The sequence below is a fragment of the Citrus clementina genome, unplaced genomic scaffold (assembly GCF_000493195.1).
Source record: "Citrus clementina cultivar Clemenules unplaced genomic scaffold, Citrus_clementina_v1.0 scaffold_3, whole genome shotgun sequence".
Taxonomy (NCBI): Eukaryota; Viridiplantae; Streptophyta; class Magnoliopsida; order Sapindales; family Rutaceae; genus Citrus; species Citrus x clementina.
Window position 1 is genome coordinate 28,643,844 of NW_006262339.1, and position 21,416 is coordinate 28,665,259.

The following is a 21,416-nucleotide window of genomic DNA, read 5'->3' on the forward strand; positions in this document are numbered from 1 at the left end:
TAACTTATTACAATTGTTCTAATCAAGAATTCCTTGACAGGATTTCATGTGTTGAAAATGCTGTAAAATAGTTTCATTATCAATGCAATCAAATCCATCTTTTTCAATGTACACAACTAGGTTATCAACCATTCATCTCCCATTCGACTTCGTAGTCGATTCTTCACATAATTCATTGTTGAAAAAACTCTTTCAATAGTGGCAGTGGCAACTGGTAGAAGTAATGCTAATGTGACTAATAAATAGACCAATGAAAACACCTTGTGCTTGTTAGTCTCAACCATTTTCTGTGCAAGATCACCAATCCCATTTAATTCTGAAAACTCAACACTAGACTGCATATCCATTATGTAAACATCAAGTTGAGTATCTAGTGCCATGAGATCAACTTGAGAAAAATATTTTGGATAAAGTTGAGCAAGACGCAATAACTTTTCTTTATTGAAAGCTGCAAATGAATCTTTTGGACATAAACAATCCAAGCAAAGAAGTAATTCAGTGTTTACCTCATTAAAACGACTGTTTAACTCTTGAAGTTGTATATCCAAAATAGCACAAAATAGGTCAATGCGATAATGATGCATATTTGTGATCTCTTGCACTCTACACCTTGATTTTCAAGGAGTTAGAAACATATTTTCCATGACAGGAACACTAATAAAATGCTTCTCACAAAATGAAGAAACTTGACTAAGCAAAGAATTCCATCCATGTTCCCTCATCCTCTGTAGACCTAGTTTGCAAATGCTAACAAATTTCATGGAATTCACAATATATTGATCTTTCCTTTGTAATGCTTGTGACAATTCATTTGCAAAACCAAGAATATTTTTCATCAAGTATAAAGTAAACACAAAATCAAATGTTTGCATGAACTTCAAGGTTGAATTTGCTTCAAATCTTTGCTCAGAATTTGATGCATCATTTGCAATAATCTCAAGCACATCAATTATGGATGAGAACATGGTAATAATGCTTATTAATGTACCGTAACGTGAGCTCCACCGTGTGTAGCCAAAACGCTTTAAAGTAATCTCTTGATTCATGCCTTGTCCGCTTTTAAGCTCGCCCGTTTTAAGTGCTTCAATAACTGCAATAGCATGCTTCTCTTTAAGGATTTCATATCGTTTAGACGAGGCTGCAACAATGTTAATAACTTTAGCAACTAAACTGAACAGATCATTAACTTCTTGGTGCTTTTTTGCCACAGAAACAATGGCCAACTGTAATTGATGGGCAAAACAATGAATGTAATAAGCTGATTCATTCTATTTTAGAATGAGTGTTTTCAAACCATTAAGTCCCCCTTACATGTTACTAGCACCATCATATCCTTGCCCACGCATACTAGACATGCTTAATCCATGTCTAGCAAATACTGTGTTGAGTGATGCTTTGAGAGAGATAGCTTTAGTATCAATAACATGTTCAATACCAATAAAACGTTCAACCATATGTCCTCTTTTATCCACATAACGCAACACAATTGCCATTTGCTCTTTTGTGGATATGTCACGAGATTCATCAATCATAACAGAAAATAAAGAGTCGCTAATTTCTTTAATGATAGCTCTAGAAGTTTTAGCTGAACAAACACTTACAATTTGTTTCTGAATATCAGGGGATGTCATTTGGAGATTTGCTGGAGCATTGTTGAAAATAACACCTTTAATTTCCTCATTGTGATCAGCAAGAAATTGTAAAAGCTCAAGAAAGTTTCCTCTATTATCTGAGCTTTGAGATTCATTATTACCACGAAATGCAAGGCCTTGTCTCAAAAGAAATCGAATGCAATCAATTACAGTAGTTAAATAAAGTTAGTACTCCCTTTTAATTTTTTTTAGAATGGTTAAAGAAAAATGTAGCAACATGTGCCTTTTGATTCATCAATGATTCACAACGACGCCTAGCTATATTATGAGCACTATTTACACCACCAACATGTTGTCTCAGCATTTCTTTTTTCTTCCAATTTCTAAACCCTTCACCAGTAAAGCATGGACCAGCCCCTTGACTACCATTTTCTTCTCTGAAAACATAACAATAAAGACAAAAAGTTGCCTCCTTTACTATACTATATTCTAACCAATCAGGATAATTATCAAACCAACTCCGGACAAATCGTCGTGATTTTTCTCCTAACAACCTAGTAGGAAAATCATGGCTCTGAGGTTGAAAAGGACCCATTTGCAAATAAGCTCTCCAAACTTCATCTTGAATATTAGGATCTAACTTTGAAATTAATGTTCGTAAACCAGGATCCCTTGGAAGATCATGCAAATTAAGACTAACTTTTTCTTTTGAATTGCCACTCATTTTTCCTAATGAGGTTGCAGTTGCTGAATTCTTTCTTAAATATTTATCCATGATTGTTCAAAGAAATATATTTATCAAATAAGTATGATATTTATCATTCAAAGAAAAATTCCTTCATAAAAAAATATACATGAAAATTACAGTTACAGAACCAGACAAAATATTATGAGTCTTCATTAAAATTTCATTGTATAGTGTACTAATCTTAATAAATTAATTTGTTCTTAAATCTTTTAATAATGGCAAAAATATTCATATATGGCAACACAAAAATCAAACATGAATATATAATAAAATTAGCAATTTTAAAATGTAAAAAACAATGAAATAATAAAAACTTAGGATTAATAAACTTACAATTTTAAAACATCAAGCAATGCAAATGAAGAAAGTGAGAAGAAATTCACGCACTGGTGACAATTGATGAGCACAGCACTGGTGACAATTGTTGAGCACTGCAAATTGCCTAATCTGCTATGGATTCCACCCACCACACTTTATTTCATGGAAGAGACGAAAGAAAGAGTAAAGTTGAGATTTCACTTACTTTAATTGATTTTTTAATAGATTTTATTTGATAAAGGTGGTTTTCCTTTTTGTCTTTGTTGATTTTTATAAAATTATAATAACTGATCAAATTATTTAGATTTAGACATTTAAGTTAGGGGCAACATAAAATTTTTTAAAATTACATGTGGCACTTTCAAAATTTCACAATTAACCTAGGGTATTTTTATAAATAATGAATAAAATATTTTTTTTAAGATAATCATCAAAAAAATATTTTAAAAGCCAGCTGGGGCCTGTGCCCCACCTGGTCCTATGTTGGGTACGTCCCTGGCTCCAGTCTCTTCGAGATGTCATTTAACCAAAGCTTCTGAAAAGAATTAATGCTATAGGATCCGTTTTAGAACTTCTCTCATCAAACTTTAATCGAGCTAAAATTAATTTAGAGATGCAAGAAACTGCTAAATAGAAAATTGTTTAGACATTTTTATAATGCTTGAATTAATTAAAGATTTCTCCTTCAATTTTGGGTTCTTACTGATTTAGAAGTCCAAATACTTGGAAAATTTTTAATTTGTCCCCAAAATGTTTTTTGCCTTGTCCTCCGTGGGCTTGGAATAAATACTTAACATACATCCAATTTAAATTTTAGGTAAATTCTTTATTATTAGATAACATTTTTTAATGTATAAATGTAATGTTAAATTGTAAAAAAATAATTTATCAAAATAATTTTTCATAAATTATAAATCGAATGCTTACCTTTGAAATATTTACAATATATAAATACAATTGTACTTGATAGCATTGTCAATATATACCTATTTAAACTTTTAAGTATATATAACACTTCAAGGTCAAGTATATATAACACTTCAAGGTCATAAGTGTAAAAATATTAGATTTAAGATATATTAAGTTTATAAAAATAAACAAGTTACTAGTTACATTCGAACATTAAAAATTAAAAACAAACATACTATTCAGATATCTGTATTTAGATTTATTTAGTCTTCAGTAACATTCAAACATATTTAAATTTCAGAAAAAAAAAAAACTATCATCTTCTTGACACAAAAGGGTCCTAATAGTCCCCACTCAAATTTTTTTTTTTTTTTTTTTAGAAGAACCACTCAAACTTAATTTGTCCCATAACTTCATTAGTCTAGTGACTTAAGTCTAGCTCCGCCACTTTGGAGGTGATCATGATTAACCTGAAAAATGACCCACCGAGGCCCAATAAAAAGGTCGAAGCCCATGAAGACAACTTCGTAAATCAGTCATTGGAAGTGGCGGTAAAATTCAGAACAAGCGATGAAACCGGCCTTCGTCGTGTTTTCATCCTTTGCAGTTTTTGTTTTATAAGGCAGTGTCTCTCTTTCTTCAATTGTAGATGCATCTAGTTTTATGAGAAAAATGGGTTTGTTGATTCTGAAATTTAATTAATATGATTGGGTTTTGGTTGATATTGTTTCTAAAGACTGCCATCTAAGTGCTCGATAAATTGACTCAGTGGTAAAACTAGTTGTTTCTTAATCGGACTATGTGGTTTCCTCAATTATCGGGGTTGTCTCGTCGGACTTTAACGTACTAGACTTGAGTTTCGCTTCAGGAAAATGTAGAAATATCTGATAGGAAGAAGTCCAAAAAAGTCAAAGAACAATTAACGGGCAGAAGTCAGTCTATTTCAAAGGTTGAATATTAATCATGTTAATTTCAATTTTGAAGAGAAGGAAGAATATAGATTACGGTTTATGCCTGAAATATTTTATTGTTACACCTTCTCTTAAGAATCTCTGTTTCTTTTAAAAATTTTAATGTGTTTTCCATCTTCTTCTTCTTCTAGCCTTACTGCTCATAGCAAATACGAGGTCTTCCTCAGTTTCCGAGGGGAAGATACTTGTAATGGTTTTACTAGCCATCTAGCTGCAGCTTTACATTGGAAAAAAAACAATTCTTCATTGATGGTGAAGAACTTAACAAATGTGATGAGATTTCGCCTGCCCTTTTTATTGCAGTCGAAACATCAGATATTTCGGTAATTATCCTCTTCCAAATGGTGCCTCAATGAACTTGTCAATATTCTTGATTGCAAGAAAATGAATGGCAAAATTGTTATACCGGTTTTCTATCAAGTAGATCCATCTGATGTGAGAAAACAGAGGAGGAGTTCTGGAGAAGCTTTTGTTCACCACGAAAACAACTTTCCAGATAAGGTTCAGAAATGGAGGGATGCATTGACTGAAGGATCAAATTTATCTGGGTATGATTCCACTGAATCTAGGTAACTCTTCCTGACTCTTCCTTCCTTGTATCCAATAGTATTAGAACTCTTTTTTTTTTTTTTTTTAAATCAACAAATTTACGGCCTCTGTTTTTGTCAATGAAAGCACACTTTTGCTTTATAACCTAGCTTGGTTAGTTTTGACTTTTGACTCATCGGTTTTTCACATCTTAACAAAACTTGGTAGGAATGAGGCCAAACTTGTTGAAAAGATTATTGCAGATATTTCCAAGAAATTGGAAGATGTGTCAGACTCAGCTGATTTAGATGACTTTGTTGGATTAAATTCACGAGTTGGGAAAATTAAATCATTACTATCTCTTGGATTGCATGATGTTCAAATTGTAGGAATTTGGGGCATGGGCGGTATTGGTAAAACAACAATTGCTAGTGCTGTTTTCCACCAAATTTCCAGAGACTTTCAAGGCAAGTGCTTCATGAGAAACGTAAGAGAAGAATCAAACAAGAAGGGAGTAATACATGATCGAGATGAGGTTATTTCTGAAGTGTTAGGATAAAATCTGAAAATAGGAACTGATATCATCCCTCAAAGAATCAAAAAGAGGCTCCAACTCATGAAAGTGTTGATTGTTCTTGATGATGTTCATGATGAATTCACAGAACTAAAATGCTTAGCTACAGGGTTACAATTTAGTGGTGGAAGTAGAATCATTATAAGGTCGAGAGATAAAGGAGTACTTGATACGTGTGGAGCGAATAACATTTATGGGGTCAAGGTATTGAAACACAATAAAGCCCTCGACCTCTTTTGTAGAAAAGCCTTTAGAGAAAAGAATTGCTCTCATGATCTTTCGTAGCTCTCAGAGGAGGTGGTGCATTCTGCCGATGGCAATCCATTAGCTCTTGAAGTTTTGGGTTCTTCTCTTTATCAAAAGAGCAAACAACAAAGGAAGGTTAAATTGCAAAACTTGAAACTGATTTCTGTACCTAACATTTATAATGTGTTGAAAATCAGTTATGATGAGCTAAATTTGGAAGAGAAGAAAACATTTCTTGACATTGCCTGTTTCTTCAAAGGAGAAGATATAGAGAAGATATAGACTTTGTGAGAAGGATACAAGATGATCCTACATCACAAGACGCTCTTGTTGATAAGTCACTCATTACAATATTCTATAATGAGCTGCAAATGCATGATTTATTGCAAGAAATGGGTACAGACCATTGTTCGCCAAAACTCTATCAGCAAATGTAATAGGTTGTGGGATCACAAGGACGTCTATCATGTATTAAAGAAAAATAAGGTGAGAATCTATCTATTTGACTTTTATATGTTAACAATATATGCACAATCAAATTCCTCTCATACACATGTTTTCAGTAAATTTGTTATTACCAAAGACATCCTCAGTCAATGTTACTTTTTTGGACGAAACAACCAAAACATTTTCTCATTTAATTTTTGTAGTGATTCAGTATAATATCATTTCTTTTAAAACCCGGGAGCATCTCAGATTCTTAGTAATAGAAAAACATATCTTTCAAACTAAAAAGCCTAGGCTAGCTATTTAGGCAATTAAACATTTTTGACTCCTAGAGACACTTTTAAATGAGAGCATCATTTGCAATCACCAAAAAGTAGATTAAATAGAGCATCTCGTGTACTTCGGTTTATGAATTTTTTAAACGTTTATCTTCTGAACTTTTAGATAAAAGAGAAATGAAAAAGCCTATAAATCAAGGAGAAAGGAAGAGGCTGATCACTAGTGAGTTCAAATGTTGAATAAATTAAAAAAAAAATCAACAAATTCACATTTTATTTTCAATTAGGAAGCTTTTAATCAATTTTTCAAAAGTTTTTGTAGATTTTATTTGCTTGCTCATTCTTTACTGTTGTTTGGAAGGGTACCAATAAAATTGAAGGCATACTCCTTGATTTGTCAAAAATAAACAATATACATCTAAGTCCTCAAACCTTTGCAAATATGTCCAATCTTAGATTGCTTAAATTCTATATGCCCAAGCATAATGATGTTCCAATTATGAGCTCTAAAGTGCATCTTGAATCTTGATCAAGGTCTAGAATATCTTCCTGAAGAATTGAGATATCTCCATTGACACGAATATCCTTTGAAAACACTGCCTTTTGATTTTGAACCAGAGAATCTTATTGAGCTCAGTTTGCCTTACAGTAAAGTTGAGCAAATTTGGGAAGAAAAAAAGGCAGGTGTACTAATACTAGAACATTAAATTTTTCTTTCTTAATACAACACATAATTAATTATGTAATTCATTGATACTAGTTTAATGGTCTTTGTTTATTTTTTGTTATAGAAAGCTTTCGTGTTAAAATCTATTGATCTCCACCATTCCCAATATCTCCTTAGGATGCCAGACCTATCAGAAGCCCCAAATCTTGAGAGAACAAATATTTTGAATTGTACAGGATATTCTTACATTTCCTCATCCATCCAGAATTTCAACCATCTTAGTAGGTTGTGTTTCAGGGGCTGCAAAAGTCTTAGGTCCTTCCCAAGCAACCTTCATTTTGTTTCTCCTATAGCTATGGATTTCTCATCTTGCGTTAATTTCACAGAGTTTCCACAGATTTCTGGGAATATAACAGATCTGGACTTACACGAAACTGCAATAGAAGAAGTTTCCTCATCATTAGAGTGCCTAACTAATCTTCAAGTGTTCAGTTTGGATAGTTGTTCAAGGCTGAAGAGGGTTTCAACTAGAATTTTTGTAAATTGAAATCTCTGATTGGGCATTTCTCTTTATGAGTGCTTAAACCTTGAGAGTTTCCCAGAAAGCATGGAGAAAATGAAACATTAAATCAAATCAATTTAAGCAGGACTACAATTACAGAGTAGCTGCCGTCTTCATTTGAAAATCTAGGAGAGCTTGAAGTGCTGGACTTAGGGAGTTGTTCTGAACTAGATAATTTGCCAAATATCAATGGCAATTTAAAATCTTTTGAGTACATTGGTTCACATGGATCAGCCATTAGTCAACTACTATCCGCTGTTGCAGATTCAAACAAATTTAAAAAACTTTGGTTCAAAGGATGCATAGGTTTGGTGTCATTGCCTGCATTGTTATTATCATTTTTATCTCCTTTGGGATTGCTAAATTTAAGTGATGTGTTTCAATAGCTATTCCACAAGAGATTGGCTGTATATACTCATTGGAAACATTAGATCTATGTGAAAATAACCTTGAGAGTTTACCTGCAAGTATCAAGCAATTTTCACAGTTGAGATATCTTTACTTGAGGAATTGCAATATGCTTCAGTCAATACCAGAGCTCCCATTACATCTGAAGAAGATTAGATGCAAGTAATTGCAAGCGGCTAAAATCTTTGCCAGATATTACGTCATCTGTGGAAGATCTAGATGCTTCCTTACTCAAAAAGCTATCCAAATTCTCCCATGAAAATGAAGATAAATTATGGACACGACAGAGATCGTCCATTGATTTCCGGTTTACTAATTGCTTGAAACTAGATGAAGCAAACAACAAGAATTTGGCAGATTCACAACTAAGGATTAAGCATATGGCAATTGCATCATTGAGACGGTTTTACTGAATTGGAAATGGTATGCAATTCTCTCTCTTTTCTCAGTCTATCCCTCTTCATCACATCTGAAATCATGAATTTGATTTTACAGGAATGCTGTTTACTCTTACCCTGGAGCAAAATTGCGGAGTGGTCCAGCAATCAAAGTTCAGGATCCGAAATAACTCTTCAACTGCCTCAGCATTTTCGTCAAAACTTGATGGGATTTGCTCTTTGTGCTGTTCTTGGATCTAAAAGTTCACGTTACTTGTTTGATGTCCACTGTCAATACACCTTTGAAATTAGCACTCTCTCTGAAAGAAATCATGTTCGTCGCTCTTGTGTTTGGGATAGTTTTCAGATAACTAAAACAGATCATGTCATGCTTGGATTTAGTCCATGTGGGAATGTTAGGTTTCCTGATGATAACCACCATACAACCGTCTCATTTGAGTTCCTCTCAAAGTCCAATGTGGTATTATGTTGTGGGTTGTGTCCAGTGTATGCAAATCCCGACAAGACCAAACCCAACAACCTTACTCTCAACTTTGCTACCCAAATTTGGAAATTGGATGATAAGACAAGCACAAGTGGAACTTCTGATGAAGTGGAATTTGAAGCGAGTTCTCATCAAGAGGAATCGGAACCGGGTCCCTAGAGAATTTGCAGAGACCAAATCAACAGAGTCACTTGTTCATTTATATTCCTTTTTGTTCAGTAAGTCCAATGCTCCAATTGATTTATATTTCTTTATCCTGTTTATTATTATTCGTAATAACCTCTCTCTCTCAAGGGAAAAAAAACAGAAAAAATCTTACACTTTTCAAAAATTGTGCTGTACAAATTCGTATTTCTTCCATTCATTCACACAAATTTTGATAACAGAAATGAAGTTTTGATGTTATTTAGTGAATTACATTGTTTGAAAATTTAAGATTTTCATCATTTCAAGCCCTTGCTTTAATGTACCTCCTGTTCATTTAATGTATATTTCATTATTAATTTGCTTTCTTATTTTGGATTTATTTATTTACATTAAAGAATTTTTTTTTTTTTTGGCTAAAACTGATTGTAATAAGTTGTGGTTTTAATTAATTCGGATTTTTCTTTTGAATCTCATGTTTTAATCCTCCATTGTTGTTTTCCTTAGTAAGAGTAGGCAAAAAATAATCCTTCGGGCTAGACACCCTTTTACTTCATATATAAGCATCGAGGTGTAATGTTCTGTTTGGTTAATGCAATTTTCAGCACAAGCATATTAATGATGTTCTTTTGCAATTTATACTTCAAGGTCCCGGCATTATAACTAATTTTAGGTTTTGATGTTTGTGCATTATCTTTTTATTTACTGTCCTTAATTAACTAATGGTGTCAAACTACAAACATTTAGAAAATACACTAATTTGAATACATTTTCTTGGTCAGTGCCCAGCTTCAAATGTATAACCACCGAGGCATTCTGTTATTGCTCGCTCCTAAGGCCTAGAATCTGGTAGTTTTCGGTGGCTTGTCAGCATGTTGGGTGTGTATTTATACACTATGAGAGCCGTTAACGGCACAGATGAGCTTCAATAGCTTCACATAAGTTTGAAGAGCAGAAAATCGAGACAGATTTTTTTGCGGCAAGCAATCTATTGAAGGCTTTTTCTTCTGTTCCTTGGTTTGTGAACATGTCATTTTGGCAGCTCAGCAAAATCCTGTTTTAACTTTGTATAATTAAGCTGGCGGTTAGAGGGGGCAACACAGTAATTCTCATCCAGATTTTCTTGGCCATTTTGAGAGTTCTTTCTAGATTCAAATTCCTTGAGGGAGCATCATGATCTTCACACAGTAATCTTGAGTGAAGATCATGATGCTTTCCAGGTTGAAATAAGGCCGTCTCTGATATGCTGCCCCTGCGAATGTCAGTTCGTATTGAACCAAGTAAATCCTCTGTTTTGTTTTTGCTGTATGTCTTTGATTCTGATTTCCAGTTGTCTTGTTAGTTCTTGATTCAATGCATCCAATGAATCTAGTATACTAGTCAGTAGAAATAGAAAACCAAAAGTCTGGACAAATTGAGATATTCAAGATTTATCAGAATGCAATCAGAAATTCAAACCTTTTAACTCCAATTCATGTGAAAAAGAAAACTCGACCTTATAATGCAGTTGAGATTTGTGTGTATATGCTATAGTTTATACCTGTGTTTGGTTCGAGAATGCATTAGCTAAGAGAATTTTCAAATGCATAAACAAGGAAAGATGCTCCAAGATTGAAACAGTAAGCATATAAATACTTACCTGAACAAGGACAAGGTCCCAGGAAAATTATTGAATAATGACTCAGAGTTTGTATGTGTTCTTTATCATTGCTGTAATTACACTCTAGAAATTATTTCATGATTGCTAATCCGAAGAGCAGTGAGACGCTGCTGCGATTTCATCACAAGTTCTGATAAAGGTCATGTCCATTCACTCTCATTAGCTCCTCCAATTTTATTTGAATTAAATAGTTTCCATATCTGTCATTGGCAAACAAGATGAATATTCTGGCTGATTCACAACTTAGAATTCAGCATATGGCAGTTGTATCACCGACACTATCTCTGAGAAATTGGGAAACTTAAAATCTTTGAAGTGTCTCTTTGCTAAGAGATTGGCCATTAGTAAACCACCATCGTCTATTGCATATTTAAATGAAGTTATAAAGCTTTCATTTTGTGGATGCAGAGGTTTGGTATTGCCTCCAATAATGTCAGGTTTATCTTCGCTTCAAGTATGGATCTCACTTAAGTAACTGTGATGTCATGGAAATCCCTGAAGATATTGGGCGTGTAACTGGGAATGACTTTGGTAGTTTCCCTGCAAGTATTAAGCAAATTTCACGGCTGAGAGAACTTTACTTGAGCAATTGCAGAATGTTTCATTCATTGCCAGAGCTTCCTTTATGTGTGCAATTGTTAGATACAAAGTCATTGTGAGCGGCTCCAATCATTGCCAGAGCTTCCATCATGTCCAGAAGAACTACCTATATCCATACTTGAAACGATATCCAAACACTCTCTTGGAAGTGCACCCTTCCAGATTTTAGCAGATCCACGTATGGAGCCAATATTTACTGATTGCCTGAAGCCGAATGAAAAATTCAGCAATATTTTGGCAGATTTACGACTAATAACTCTGCATATGGCAATTGCATCACTGAGATAATTCTATGAAAAGGTACGCAATTATTTTTCTCTTTTCTTCTTCTTGTCAAAATCTGAAATCATGGTTTTTATGTTACGGGAATTTAGGAAACTACATGGAATCAACATTTGTTTACCTGGTAGTCGAATTCCTGATTGGTTCAGCAGTCATGGTTCAGGATCTTCAATAACTATGCAGTTGTTTCAACATTGCTGCAGCACAAACCTAATCGGATTTGCTGTTTGTGCTGTGATTGAATATGAGGATGATTTCCTTAATGGTGGTGGATATTTCATTGAATGTAATTTAATTTATTTTCTAATCAGTTAAATATACAAAGTATATATACAATTTAAGTTAAGTTAAATGGTTAAGTTAAATATACAATTTCTTCCAAAAAAGTATATATATAATCTAGTCTATTTCATCCAATATTATTTTGTGCAGTTCAATCCGGTCCAGTTTTTTCTAATATGGAGAGACATGGCATTTATATATCTGTTATAATAAATTTTCAAGGTGCATTTTAACTTAAAATTGTATTATTAAATGCCGAGTTAGGTTTCATTGAGGATTCGGTGCTTTAGCTGAAGTGCAAGATCTAATTAGAGTGCAGGATCTAATATCATTATGAGTAATTGGATTCTTTTTTTAGTTTTAAAATCTACGATGGAGCCTAACTCACTAAATGCTTTACTAAAGATTGCATAATTTGTTGCTGATCACCGAAAGATTTCTGCATGGGTCTGTTTTTTAACTGGCAATTGGCGAAGATGGGTTAGTTTGGAGGATTAAGCATAATGCAGAATATGAGCATTGGAGGCTTTTGAAAAGTTTGAAGAACAGAAAACTGGGCAAGACTCATTGCACAAGCAAGTCTCATGTTCTTTAGTGCGAAAATGCAAGAATCAAGCTGTTATTTTGGCAGCTCAGTCTCAGCAAAGTGCTGTTGACTAGAGGGGGAACAATTGTGATTTCCATCAGGTTTTCTTGGTCATTTTAAAGAGTTTTTTTTTTAAGATTCCCTGTATTCTGGAGACTAAACAGTCACTGTTTCCAGACTCAGATTAATCTATTTCTTATCTGTTGCTCCTCTGAATGTACACACCGCGCTCAACTAACTAAATCCTCTGTTTTGTTTTGTTCTTGTTGAATGTATTTTTTATTTTTTATTTGAAGTTATCTTGTGAGTGCTTGATTAAATTATCAATTATTTGTTATTCATCGAGTCCAAAATCACAACAAACATTGTAGTGAAATTTTAATTAAGAAATAACAACATTGTTTTCTCACCAAAATAGCAATTTTTATATATACTGTGGATGCTATTAACTGACACACTTGCAAACATTAACTATGTATTTTATCAATTTTATCTAATAAATTATAGTTAAATATGTACCCTATATTAAAATTTAAATTACTATGCAAATATTTCATTTCATTGAATTTAATTTATTTTTTAATCAGTTGATTGCTTAAGTCAAATATATAATTTTTTTCACTAAATATATAATTATTTTTAAGTGCGGACATTCTTAATTTTTTTTAATGGGACTCACTTTTAAACTTTATGATTTAAAAAAATTATTTTTTAATAAATTCTAAAAGAGGGACTTATCAAATTATTCTGTAAATCCCACGATTTAAAAATATGTCCTCGTGAGAAAACAATAAAGACATGCACTAAAAAGGATCATAAATACACACACAAATCCAATGTTATTTCAAGCAGTTCAATCCGGTCCATTTTTTTTTCTAATATGGAGAGACATGGCGTTTATACATCTGTTATAATAATTTTGCATGGTGCATTTTAAGTTACAATTGTATAATTAAATGTTGAGCTAGGTTTTATTAAGAGATTCCGTGCTTTAGTTAGAGTGCGGGATCTTAATATCATTTTGCGCAATTGGATACTTTTTTTTTTTTTATTTTAATCTACAATGGAACCTAACTCATTAATGCTTCGCTAAAGATTGTAAAATATGTTGCTGATTACTGAAAGATTTCTGCATGGGTCTGTTTTTTTACTGGCAATTGGCAAAGATGATCTTAATATGAGCAGTGGGTACTTTGTTTAATTTTAAAATCGACAATGGAACTTAGCTCATTAAATGCTTTTACTGGCAATTGGCAAAGATGGATAAGTTTGGAGGATTAAGCATAATGGATCCATGCTGGAGATATAAAATTAGAGCTGCCGTGGTTTTTAGGTTTTCAATTAATTTTATTTGATGTGTCACTTTTAGCAGCTGACCAGAGGTAGTAGTTGTTCTAAAGATTGTATGATCTAAGTGTTCGAGAAAATGACTCAAAGAAATATGAGAAATCATGAGAAAATCTTCACATCAATGTTAGAAGAAAAAAGGGGATACTTTAGTGTTTTCATAATTGTTGCTCAAAGTCGTGCAAGCACGTATTTTGTTATTCAACTTCTAGATGGTCGTTGGCGTAAAGTCAGAGCTTCTTGAGATTTATGCTTTTGAATTATTTTATTTATTTATTTTTATACCTTAGTAGAGGAAACACGAAGGAAAGGAGGCAGAAATTCAATTATCTACTCTCAAGAACCTCTGCTGCTTCGGTAACAAAGTTTTGAAGATCTCATTTATGGCTGCATCTTCATCTTGCCTTGCTGCTCAATGCAAGTATGATGTTTTCGTCAGTTTCAGAGGGGAGGATACCCGTGATAACTTTACTAGCCATCTTGTTGCCGCTTTGTGTCGGAAAAAAATAAAAACATTCATTGATGAACAACTTGACAGAGGAGACGAGATTTCACCCGCCCTTTTGGATGCAATTGAAAGATCAAAGATTTCGGTAATCATCTTTTCAGAAAACTATGCTTCTTCAAAATGGTGCCTGGATGAACTTGTCAAGATTCTTGAATGCAAGAATAAAAATGCTCAAATGGTAGTACCAGTTTTCTACCATGTAGATCCCTCGGATGTGCGGAAGCAAACTGGAAGTTTTGGTGATGCATTTGTTAAGCATGAAAAACAATTCAAGGAGATACCGGAAAAGGTTCAGAAATGGAGGGTTGCGTTGACAGAAGCATCAAATCTATCTGGATGGGACTCCATGAATATCAGGTATTTCTTAACTAATTCATGCTTCAGAGATTATTAGATAAAAAGAGGAAAACATTCACCCTTTCTGTCTTCTATCAAAATTGGGAAAACATATGTTTCATTTTTTCTAATTCTAATTTCGTCCATACCATTTTCACTCACTCTTGTTCGTTTTAACACCTATACTAGGCCAGAGGCGAAACTTGTAGATGAAATTATTGAAGATATTTTGAAGAAGTTAAAAGATAAATCTTTCTCAAGTGATTTTGAAGGCTTAGTTGGAATAAATTCAAGAATTGAACAAATTAAATCATTGCTATGTATCGGATTGCCGGGTTTTCAAATTATCGGAATTTGGGGCATGGGCGGTATAGGTAAAACCACCATTGCTGGAGCTATTTTCAACCAGATTTCCAGTGACTTTGAAGGTAGGTGCTTCATGGCAAACGTTAGAGAAGAATCAGAAGGGGTTGGATTAGTTTATCTACGAGAGCGACTTTATTCCGAAATATTGGAGGAAACTCTAAAAATAAGAACGCCTAGTGTTCCTAAATACATTAAGGAAAGGCTCCAGCAAATGAAGGTTTTTGTGGTTCTCGATGATGTAAATAAACCCGAACAATTAGATTATTTAGCTGGTGGACTTGATCGATTTGGTCTTGGAAGTAGAGTCGTTGTGACTAGTAGAGATAGACAAGTTTTTGATAAATGCAGAGTGGATAAAATATATGAGGTTGAGGGATTGAATCAAAATGAAGCACTTGAGCTCTTTTCAAATTATGCTTTTAGACAAAACATTTGTCCTAAAGATTTTTTGGTGCTTTCAGAGAGAATAGTGTTCTATGCCAATGGCAATCCGCTAGCTCTTAAAGTGTTGGGTTCTTTCCTTCAACAGAAGTGCAAACTGCAGTGGGAAAATGCATTAAAAAACCTAACACGGATTTCTGACCCTGATATATATGACATGTTGAAAATTAGTTACAACGAGCTAAAGCAAGAAGAGAAAAGTATTTTTTTAGACATAGCTTGTTTCTTTAAAGGAGATGATAAAGATTTTATGACAAGGATTCAAGATGATCCTGAATCTGTGCATTATGGACTGAATGTCCTTGTTGATAAGTCACTCATAACATTATCATGTAACAATAAGCTTCAAATACATGATTTATTGCAAGAATTTGGTCGGGAGATAGTTCGCCAACAGTCTGTAAAAGAGCCAGGCAAACGTAGCAGGTTGTGGTATTATGAGGATGTCTATCAAGTACTGAAGAAAAATAAGGTAAAGGAATCTATCTATTTGATTTTGTTTTCCTTTCTACAGATTTTGAATAAAAGGTAAATGGATAACTGATTAGAATGAGCTCTTTACAAATCTTATGAACTTTTGTACATTTTTTGTTGTCTCATTCTTTCTTTTTGCTTATAAGGGGACTGAGTCAATTGAAGGCATGTTCCTAGATGTGTCACAAATAGAAGACTTGCATCTTACTTCAAGAGCCTTTGTGAAAATGCCTAATCTTAGATTGCTTAAATTCTATGTGCCTGGGCAAATCACTGGTTCAGATATGTGCACTAAAGTCCATCTTCAACAAGGCCTACAATATCTTCCTGATGAATTGAGATATTTCCACTGGTATGGTTATCCTTTGAAAGCATTACCATTCGATTTCAGTCCTGAGAACCTTATTGAACTTAACTTACCTCACAGTAAAGTTGAGCAAATCTGGGAAGGGAAAAAGGTATCACATGTATAACACCTAATGAATAGGTTTTATTATTGCTTTGTTGAATATTAACTGTGAAACTCATTATGATTCTAATTTATTATGGTAATTATTTATTTCTTTTTACAGGAAGCTTTCAAGTTAAAATTTATTGACCTACAATACTCTCAGTATCTCACAACGATCCCACACCCATCTGAGACTCCCAATCTTGAGAGAATAAATCTTTGGAATTGCACAAACTTACCTTACATTCCTTCTTACATCCAGCATTTCAACAACCTTGTTATGTTGTGCCTCAGTCACTGTGAAAGTTTGAGGTGCTTTCCACAAAACATTCATTTCAGATCTCTTATAGAGATTGATTTCTCCTACTGCATTAATCTCACGGAGTTTCCTGAGATTTCGGGGAATGTAATAGAGTTAGATTTAAAAGGAACAGCAATAGAAGAAATTCCATCATCAATAGAGTGCCTAACTAAGCTTGAAGAGTTAGACTTGGCATATTGCAGAAGGCTAAAGAGTCTTCCATCTAGCATTTGTAAATTGAAATCTCTTCATTTGCTCTGTCTTTATAATTGCTCAAACTTTGAGATTTTTCCGGAAATCTTAGAGAAAATGGAATGTTTAGAATATATTGACTTGGAATCAACTGCTGTCAAAGAGCTGCCATCTTCAGTTGAACAATTAGAAGGGCTTAGAGAGTTGATCTTGGAGGATTGCTCTGAACTTAGTAAATTGCCGGAAAACTTGGGAAATTTAAAATCTTTGAAGAGACTCTTTGCTAAGAGATCGGCCATTAGTAAACTACCATCCTCTATTGCATATTTAGATGGAGTTATAGAGCTTTCATTTCATGGATGTAGAGGTTTGGTTTTGCCTCCAATATTATCAGGTTTATCTTCTTTAACGAAGCTAGATTTAAGTGACTGTGATGTCATGGAAATCCCTCAAGACATTGGCCGTGCATCCTCGTTGGAAATCTTAGATATCAGTGGGAATGACTTTGATAGTTTACCAGCAAGTATTAAGCAACTTTCACGGCTGAGAGAACTTTACTTGAGCAATTGCAGTATGCTTCAGTCATTGCCAGAGCTTCCTTTACGTGTGAAATTGTTAGATGCAAGTAATTGCAAGCAGCTCCAATCTTTGCCAGAGCTTCCATCATGTCTAGAAGAACTACCTATATCCGTACTTGAAATGAAATCCAAACACTCCCTAGGAAGTACACAATTCAAGATTTTAGCAGATCCATGTATGGAGCTAACGTTTACTGATTGCCTGAAACTGAATGAAAAAGGCAACAACATTTTGGCAGATTTACGACTAATAATTCTGCATATGGCAATTGCATCATTGAGACTATTCTCTGAAAAGGTATGCAACTATTTTTCTCTTTTCCTCTCCTTTTTAAAATCTGAAATCATGGTTTTTATGTTATAGGAATTTAAGAAACCACATGGGATCAGCATTTTTTTACCTGGAAGTGGAATTCCTGACTGGTTCAGCAACCAGGGTTCAGGATCTTCAATAACTATTCAACTGTCTCAACATTGCTGTAGCACAAACTTAATCGGATTTTCTGTTTGTGCTGTGATTGAATATGAGGATGATTTCCCTAATGGTGGTGGACATTTCAATGTTGGATGTAGCTACTGTTTTGAAATAACGGCTTTGTCTGAAACCAAACATGATGACTTTTGGTATTTGGGCAATCAAGTGTCCACTTGCTCAGATCATATCTATATTGGATTTCGTCCTTGTATCAATTTTGGGCTACCTGATGGTATATCCGTCTCATTTCACTTCTTTACTTATAATCTCTTCACAAATAATGAAAATGGTCACAAGGTGAAATCTTGTGGAGTATGTCCAGTATATGCTCATCCAAATCAGACCAAACTCAACACTTTTACCATAAATATGCTGCCACCAAGTGAAGAAGAATGTGATGAAATCAGGAAATGAAGTTATGATTTGCACGATTAAAATTAGGCCAGACCAGTGAAACTTCTGGAAGACTAGAAGTATGAGAATGAGAGCTGTTAGTGGCGCAGGCAAGCTTTGGGGAAGCTATAGATAAGTTTGAAGAGCCAAAAACCAAGGCAGATTCTTGATGCAAGCAATCCATTGAAGGTTTTTTCTTATGTTCATTGGTCTAAAAATGCAGTAATTAATTTTTTATTTTGGACAGCTCTGCAAATTAAGTACTGTTCTATCTTCCTGTAAGCTGGTGAGTTACTTTGCCATTCTAGGAGTTCTTTGTTGATTTAGATTCTTTGTAATTTGAGGGTAACCTTGAACAATTTCCAGATAGAAATAAAGCCATCTCTGATCTTTTGTCATTCACCATGTAAATCCAGATTAAACAGTATGGAACAATCATGAGCAAGGACAAGGGAAAATATGGAACAGACATCATATGTGACTATGTGAGTTGAGAGAGAATTGTTCACAGCAGTCTGGGCAACAACTCGGCAACTTGTTTTGTGGCAGTAGTGAGAGCATTTTAAGCCATGAAGAACACAGCACATGCCTCCTAAAAGTCATGAGGAAACAGAGCATCACTTGTAATAAAAGGCCGCTAAGAGCCAAAAGCGGGGTCCAATGTCCATGAAGGCAACTTATGAGATCGTATAAGTTGATTCGAAGTTGGAAGTGGTGGGAAAAATCATGTGAAAAGCACATCCTGATTATTATTTGTTATGATAAAGTTTCTAAATGTACTTTTAACTTCCAGTTTTACCATTTAAACGTTATGCTCCATCAACTTTAATCTGAATGCGGAGCCTCTTTCTTTATGGGTGTGTGCTTTTGAATTTCTTGAATATGATCATGGTTTGTGGCTAACTTTTGGACAAAAAGATTCAAATGTTAAAACTTGTTGATTTAACCGATTTTTATTGTTAGGTCAATTCTTGGGCGCGGTCTTGTCAGGGCTGCAAATGTAGAAAATATATAGTAGATCCATCAGTGGTGCGGAAGCAAACCGGAAGTTTTGGGATGAAAAACACTTTAAAGAAGATGACACAAAAGGTTCAGAAATGAACAAACAAATTGACTCCACCATGGCATTATATCGGCACTGCAGATTATCCACCACCGTATCCTCTGATCTAAAGCCGAGGGTTCTGTCAACAGTGCTTGATCTTAACTTAAAACTAATAAAAACATGGCCTGACTCAGCAAGTGTTGATGGCATGTTCAACATATAGTAAAAATACTTCAGATGGTAAGGAGATGAGATGAGATCAAGCAAGGAAATAGGACAACCAAGAGATATTGGGCAGTAGCCACTGGATGAATTAGCTTGTAGACACAGGATTAGCTTGACAGCAGTGCAATGCATTAAACACGTCTTGCTGAGCAGAGAAATAGTACATGTATATATCATTATGTCGTTCCCAGATTCATATTCAAATTTTAAGATTTCATAATCCAATCACATTTCTTAACACACAACAATTGTTTTGGAATTGGGTAGCAAAAAATTGAGCAATTATCCACCGACCACCTATTTTTTCACTCTTTCAATTTTTTTTTTTTTTCTGAGCTCCACTTGAAATTAAATTGTTTTACACATGTCTACTTCCATTTGCAAACTGTTATAACTTTGCTAACGTCATAAGGGTAAAATGATCATTTCACCTACACTCCAAAAATGACGTCATTTAGAATCTATGATTAGGAAAAAAAAAGAAAGGCATAGTGGTCCATAGCACAACAAGCAACGAAAACAGCCACTGTTTATTCCCCACCACCATGCATAAAAAACAACAAAATCTTGCCATTTTTCCTGCAATTTCTTTGCATTTTCATCAATGAACCACTCTTAAGTTTCAAATTTTTTGTTAATTCGAAAATTCAGAGGCATTGAGGAAAAGGGTGAGCTATTATGTGACACCCCAAAAAAATTTACCCATGAAAGCACAAGGGTAAAATTGGAATGAAAGCTCACATCAATTATTCTCATTAATAAACCTCAAGATAGACAATCATTATTCATACTCCAACTAAATCCTTACGTAAAACATCTAAAATAAAGTCTCCAAGGAAAAGTTTCTAATCCAAAATAAAAAGTCTAGCCAAATTTAATTTTTATAAGTAGCTCCACAGGTCCAGCAAAAAAAATTCTCCATCTAGGTACCTAAGTCACATCTCTAATCAATCTGTAAAATATTGGAGACGAAGGGTAAGTCGTCAACTTGGTAAGCAAATCCATGCACAATATTTGAAAACTTTTGTCATTATACCTTTAAACATTTTATATCATCTTATAATAACATCTTCATTTAGCATAAGGGATGGATTCATGTAAAAGCATTAAAAACATTAAAACATCCATAAAAACATTAAAACATAAACATTTGGTAGCTCATGCCTCGTAATCATCATCATTCATCATCAGGGTACTATACCCCGCATTTTTCCTCGTTCAGAGTACTATGCCCCTCATTGTTCATAACATCATTGTGCACAAGATCATCATCATACCAGCAAGTTGGCCATAACATTACGTAACATCATAACATCAGCATCATATACATTACTGCGGACTATGAGCCAAAACATTTTTTAATCCACCTTACATCCTTTCATAAATAGCATTTAAAATCTTCTAAAACATTTAAGAATCTTTCTTTGATCATTTAATTCTTATAGAAAATTCTTTATGAAAACATTTTGTTTAAAAAAACTAATTTCTTAAGAAAAATTCATTTTAAAATCATTTTTATAAATTCATTTAAAAACGTTTTTATTTTAAAAAATTCATTTAAATATTTTAGAAATCAGTTGTGTAAAAATTTTCATTTAAC

General features: G+C 33.8%; 3 protein-coding genes and 1 long non-coding RNA gene across 6 annotated transcripts; 3 read left to right on the plus strand and 1 right to left on the minus strand.

Annotated features, from left to right (window-relative positions):
- Positions 1 to 617: 617 nt before the first annotated feature.
- Positions 618 to 2,316, minus strand: LOC18047124 (zinc finger MYM-type protein 1). Its single transcript, XM_024187309.1, has 3 exons — positions 1,899 to 2,316; positions 1,380 to 1,768; positions 618 to 1,223 (listed from the first exon to the last, which is right to left on the minus strand). Exons 1-3 carry the CDS (start codon positions 2,314 to 2,316, stop codon positions 618 to 620), a joined length of 1,413 nt encoding a protein of 470 aa, XP_024043077.1.
- Positions 2,317 to 4,665: 2,349 nt separating this feature from the next.
- LOC112100111 (TMV resistance protein N) lies at positions 4,666 to 6,581 on the plus strand. Of its 2 annotated transcripts, XR_002906420.1 has the most exons (3): positions 4,666 to 4,861; positions 4,963 to 5,107; positions 5,295 to 6,581. XR_002906420.1 is itself a non-coding variant. In XM_024188252.1 (2 exons), the coding sequence occupies exons 1-2, from the start codon at positions 4,923 to 4,925 to the stop codon at positions 5,623 to 5,625; spliced, it is 516 nt and encodes a 171-aa protein (XP_024044020.1). In that variant the 5' UTR covers positions 4,666 to 4,922; the 3' UTR covers positions 5,626 to 6,581. The 2 variants fall into 2 exon arrangements, 1 of the variants encoding a protein (XP_024044020.1); XM_024188252.1 differs by having other exon boundaries at positions 4,666 to 5,107.
- A 1,313-nt stretch (positions 6,582 to 7,894) lies between these two features.
- LOC112100112 lies at positions 7,895 to 10,679 on the plus strand. The gene is made up of 3 exons (XR_002906421.1): positions 7,895 to 8,671; positions 8,744 to 9,348; positions 10,057 to 10,679. It is a non-coding gene; the product is annotated as an uncharacterized LOC112100112 (long non-coding RNA).
- A 3,625-nt stretch (positions 10,680 to 14,304) lies between these two features.
- LOC18047125 (disease resistance-like protein DSC1) lies at positions 14,305 to 19,207 on the plus strand. 2 transcript variants are annotated; one of them, XR_002906777.1, is made up of 6 exons: positions 14,305 to 14,896; positions 15,065 to 16,154; positions 16,303 to 16,614; positions 16,729 to 17,976; positions 18,043 to 18,832; positions 18,963 to 19,207. XR_002906777.1 is itself a non-coding variant. In XM_006442150.2 (5 exons), exons 1-5 carry the CDS (start codon positions 14,415 to 14,417, stop codon positions 18,565 to 18,567), a joined length of 3,657 nt encoding a protein of 1,218 aa, XP_006442213.2. In that variant the 5' UTR covers positions 14,305 to 14,414; the 3' UTR covers positions 18,568 to 18,934. The 2 variants fall into 2 exon arrangements, 1 of the variants encoding a protein (XP_006442213.2); XM_006442150.2 differs by lacking the exon at positions 18,963 to 19,207 and having other exon boundaries at positions 18,043 to 18,934.
- The last annotated feature ends 2,209 nt before the right edge of the window (positions 19,208 to 21,416 follow it).

What these genes read in the sequence shown, in the direction of transcription:
- LOC18047124 (XM_024187309.1), bottom strand. Translation starts at nt 2,316, where the DNA reads ATGAGTGGCAATTCAAAAGAAAAAGTTAGTCTTAATTTGCATGATCTT. An exon ending in TAATATAGCTAGGCGTCGTT is followed by an intron (nt 1,769 to 1,898) that starts GTGAATCATTGA and finishes TTTTGAGACAAG; the next exon opens with GCCTTGCATTTCGTGGTAAT. An exon ending in TCAAAGCATCACTCAACACA is followed by an intron (nt 1,224 to 1,379) that starts GTATTTGCTAGA and finishes CATCAATTACAG; the next exon opens with TTGGCCATTGTTTCTGTGGC.
- LOC112100111 (XM_024188252.1), top strand. Translation starts at nt 4,923, where the DNA reads ATGAATGGCAAAATTGTTATACCGGTTTTCTATCAAGTAGATCCATCT. An exon ending in TATGATTCCACTGAATCTAG is followed by an intron (nt 5,108 to 5,294) that starts GTAACTCTTCCT and finishes AAAACTTGGTAG; the next exon opens with GAATGAGGCCAAACTTGTTG.
- LOC18047125 (XM_006442150.2), top strand. Translation starts at nt 14,415, where the DNA reads ATGGCTGCATCTTCATCTTGCCTTGCTGCTCAATGCAAGTATGATGTT. An exon ending in TGGGACTCCATGAATATCAG is followed by an intron (nt 14,897 to 15,064) that starts GTATTTCTTAAC and finishes CACCTATACTAG; the next exon opens with GCCAGAGGCGAAACTTGTAG. An exon ending in TGAGACTATTCTCTGAAAAG is followed by an intron (nt 17,977 to 18,042) that starts GTATGCAACTAT and finishes TTTATGTTATAG; the next exon opens with GAATTTAAGAAACCACATGG.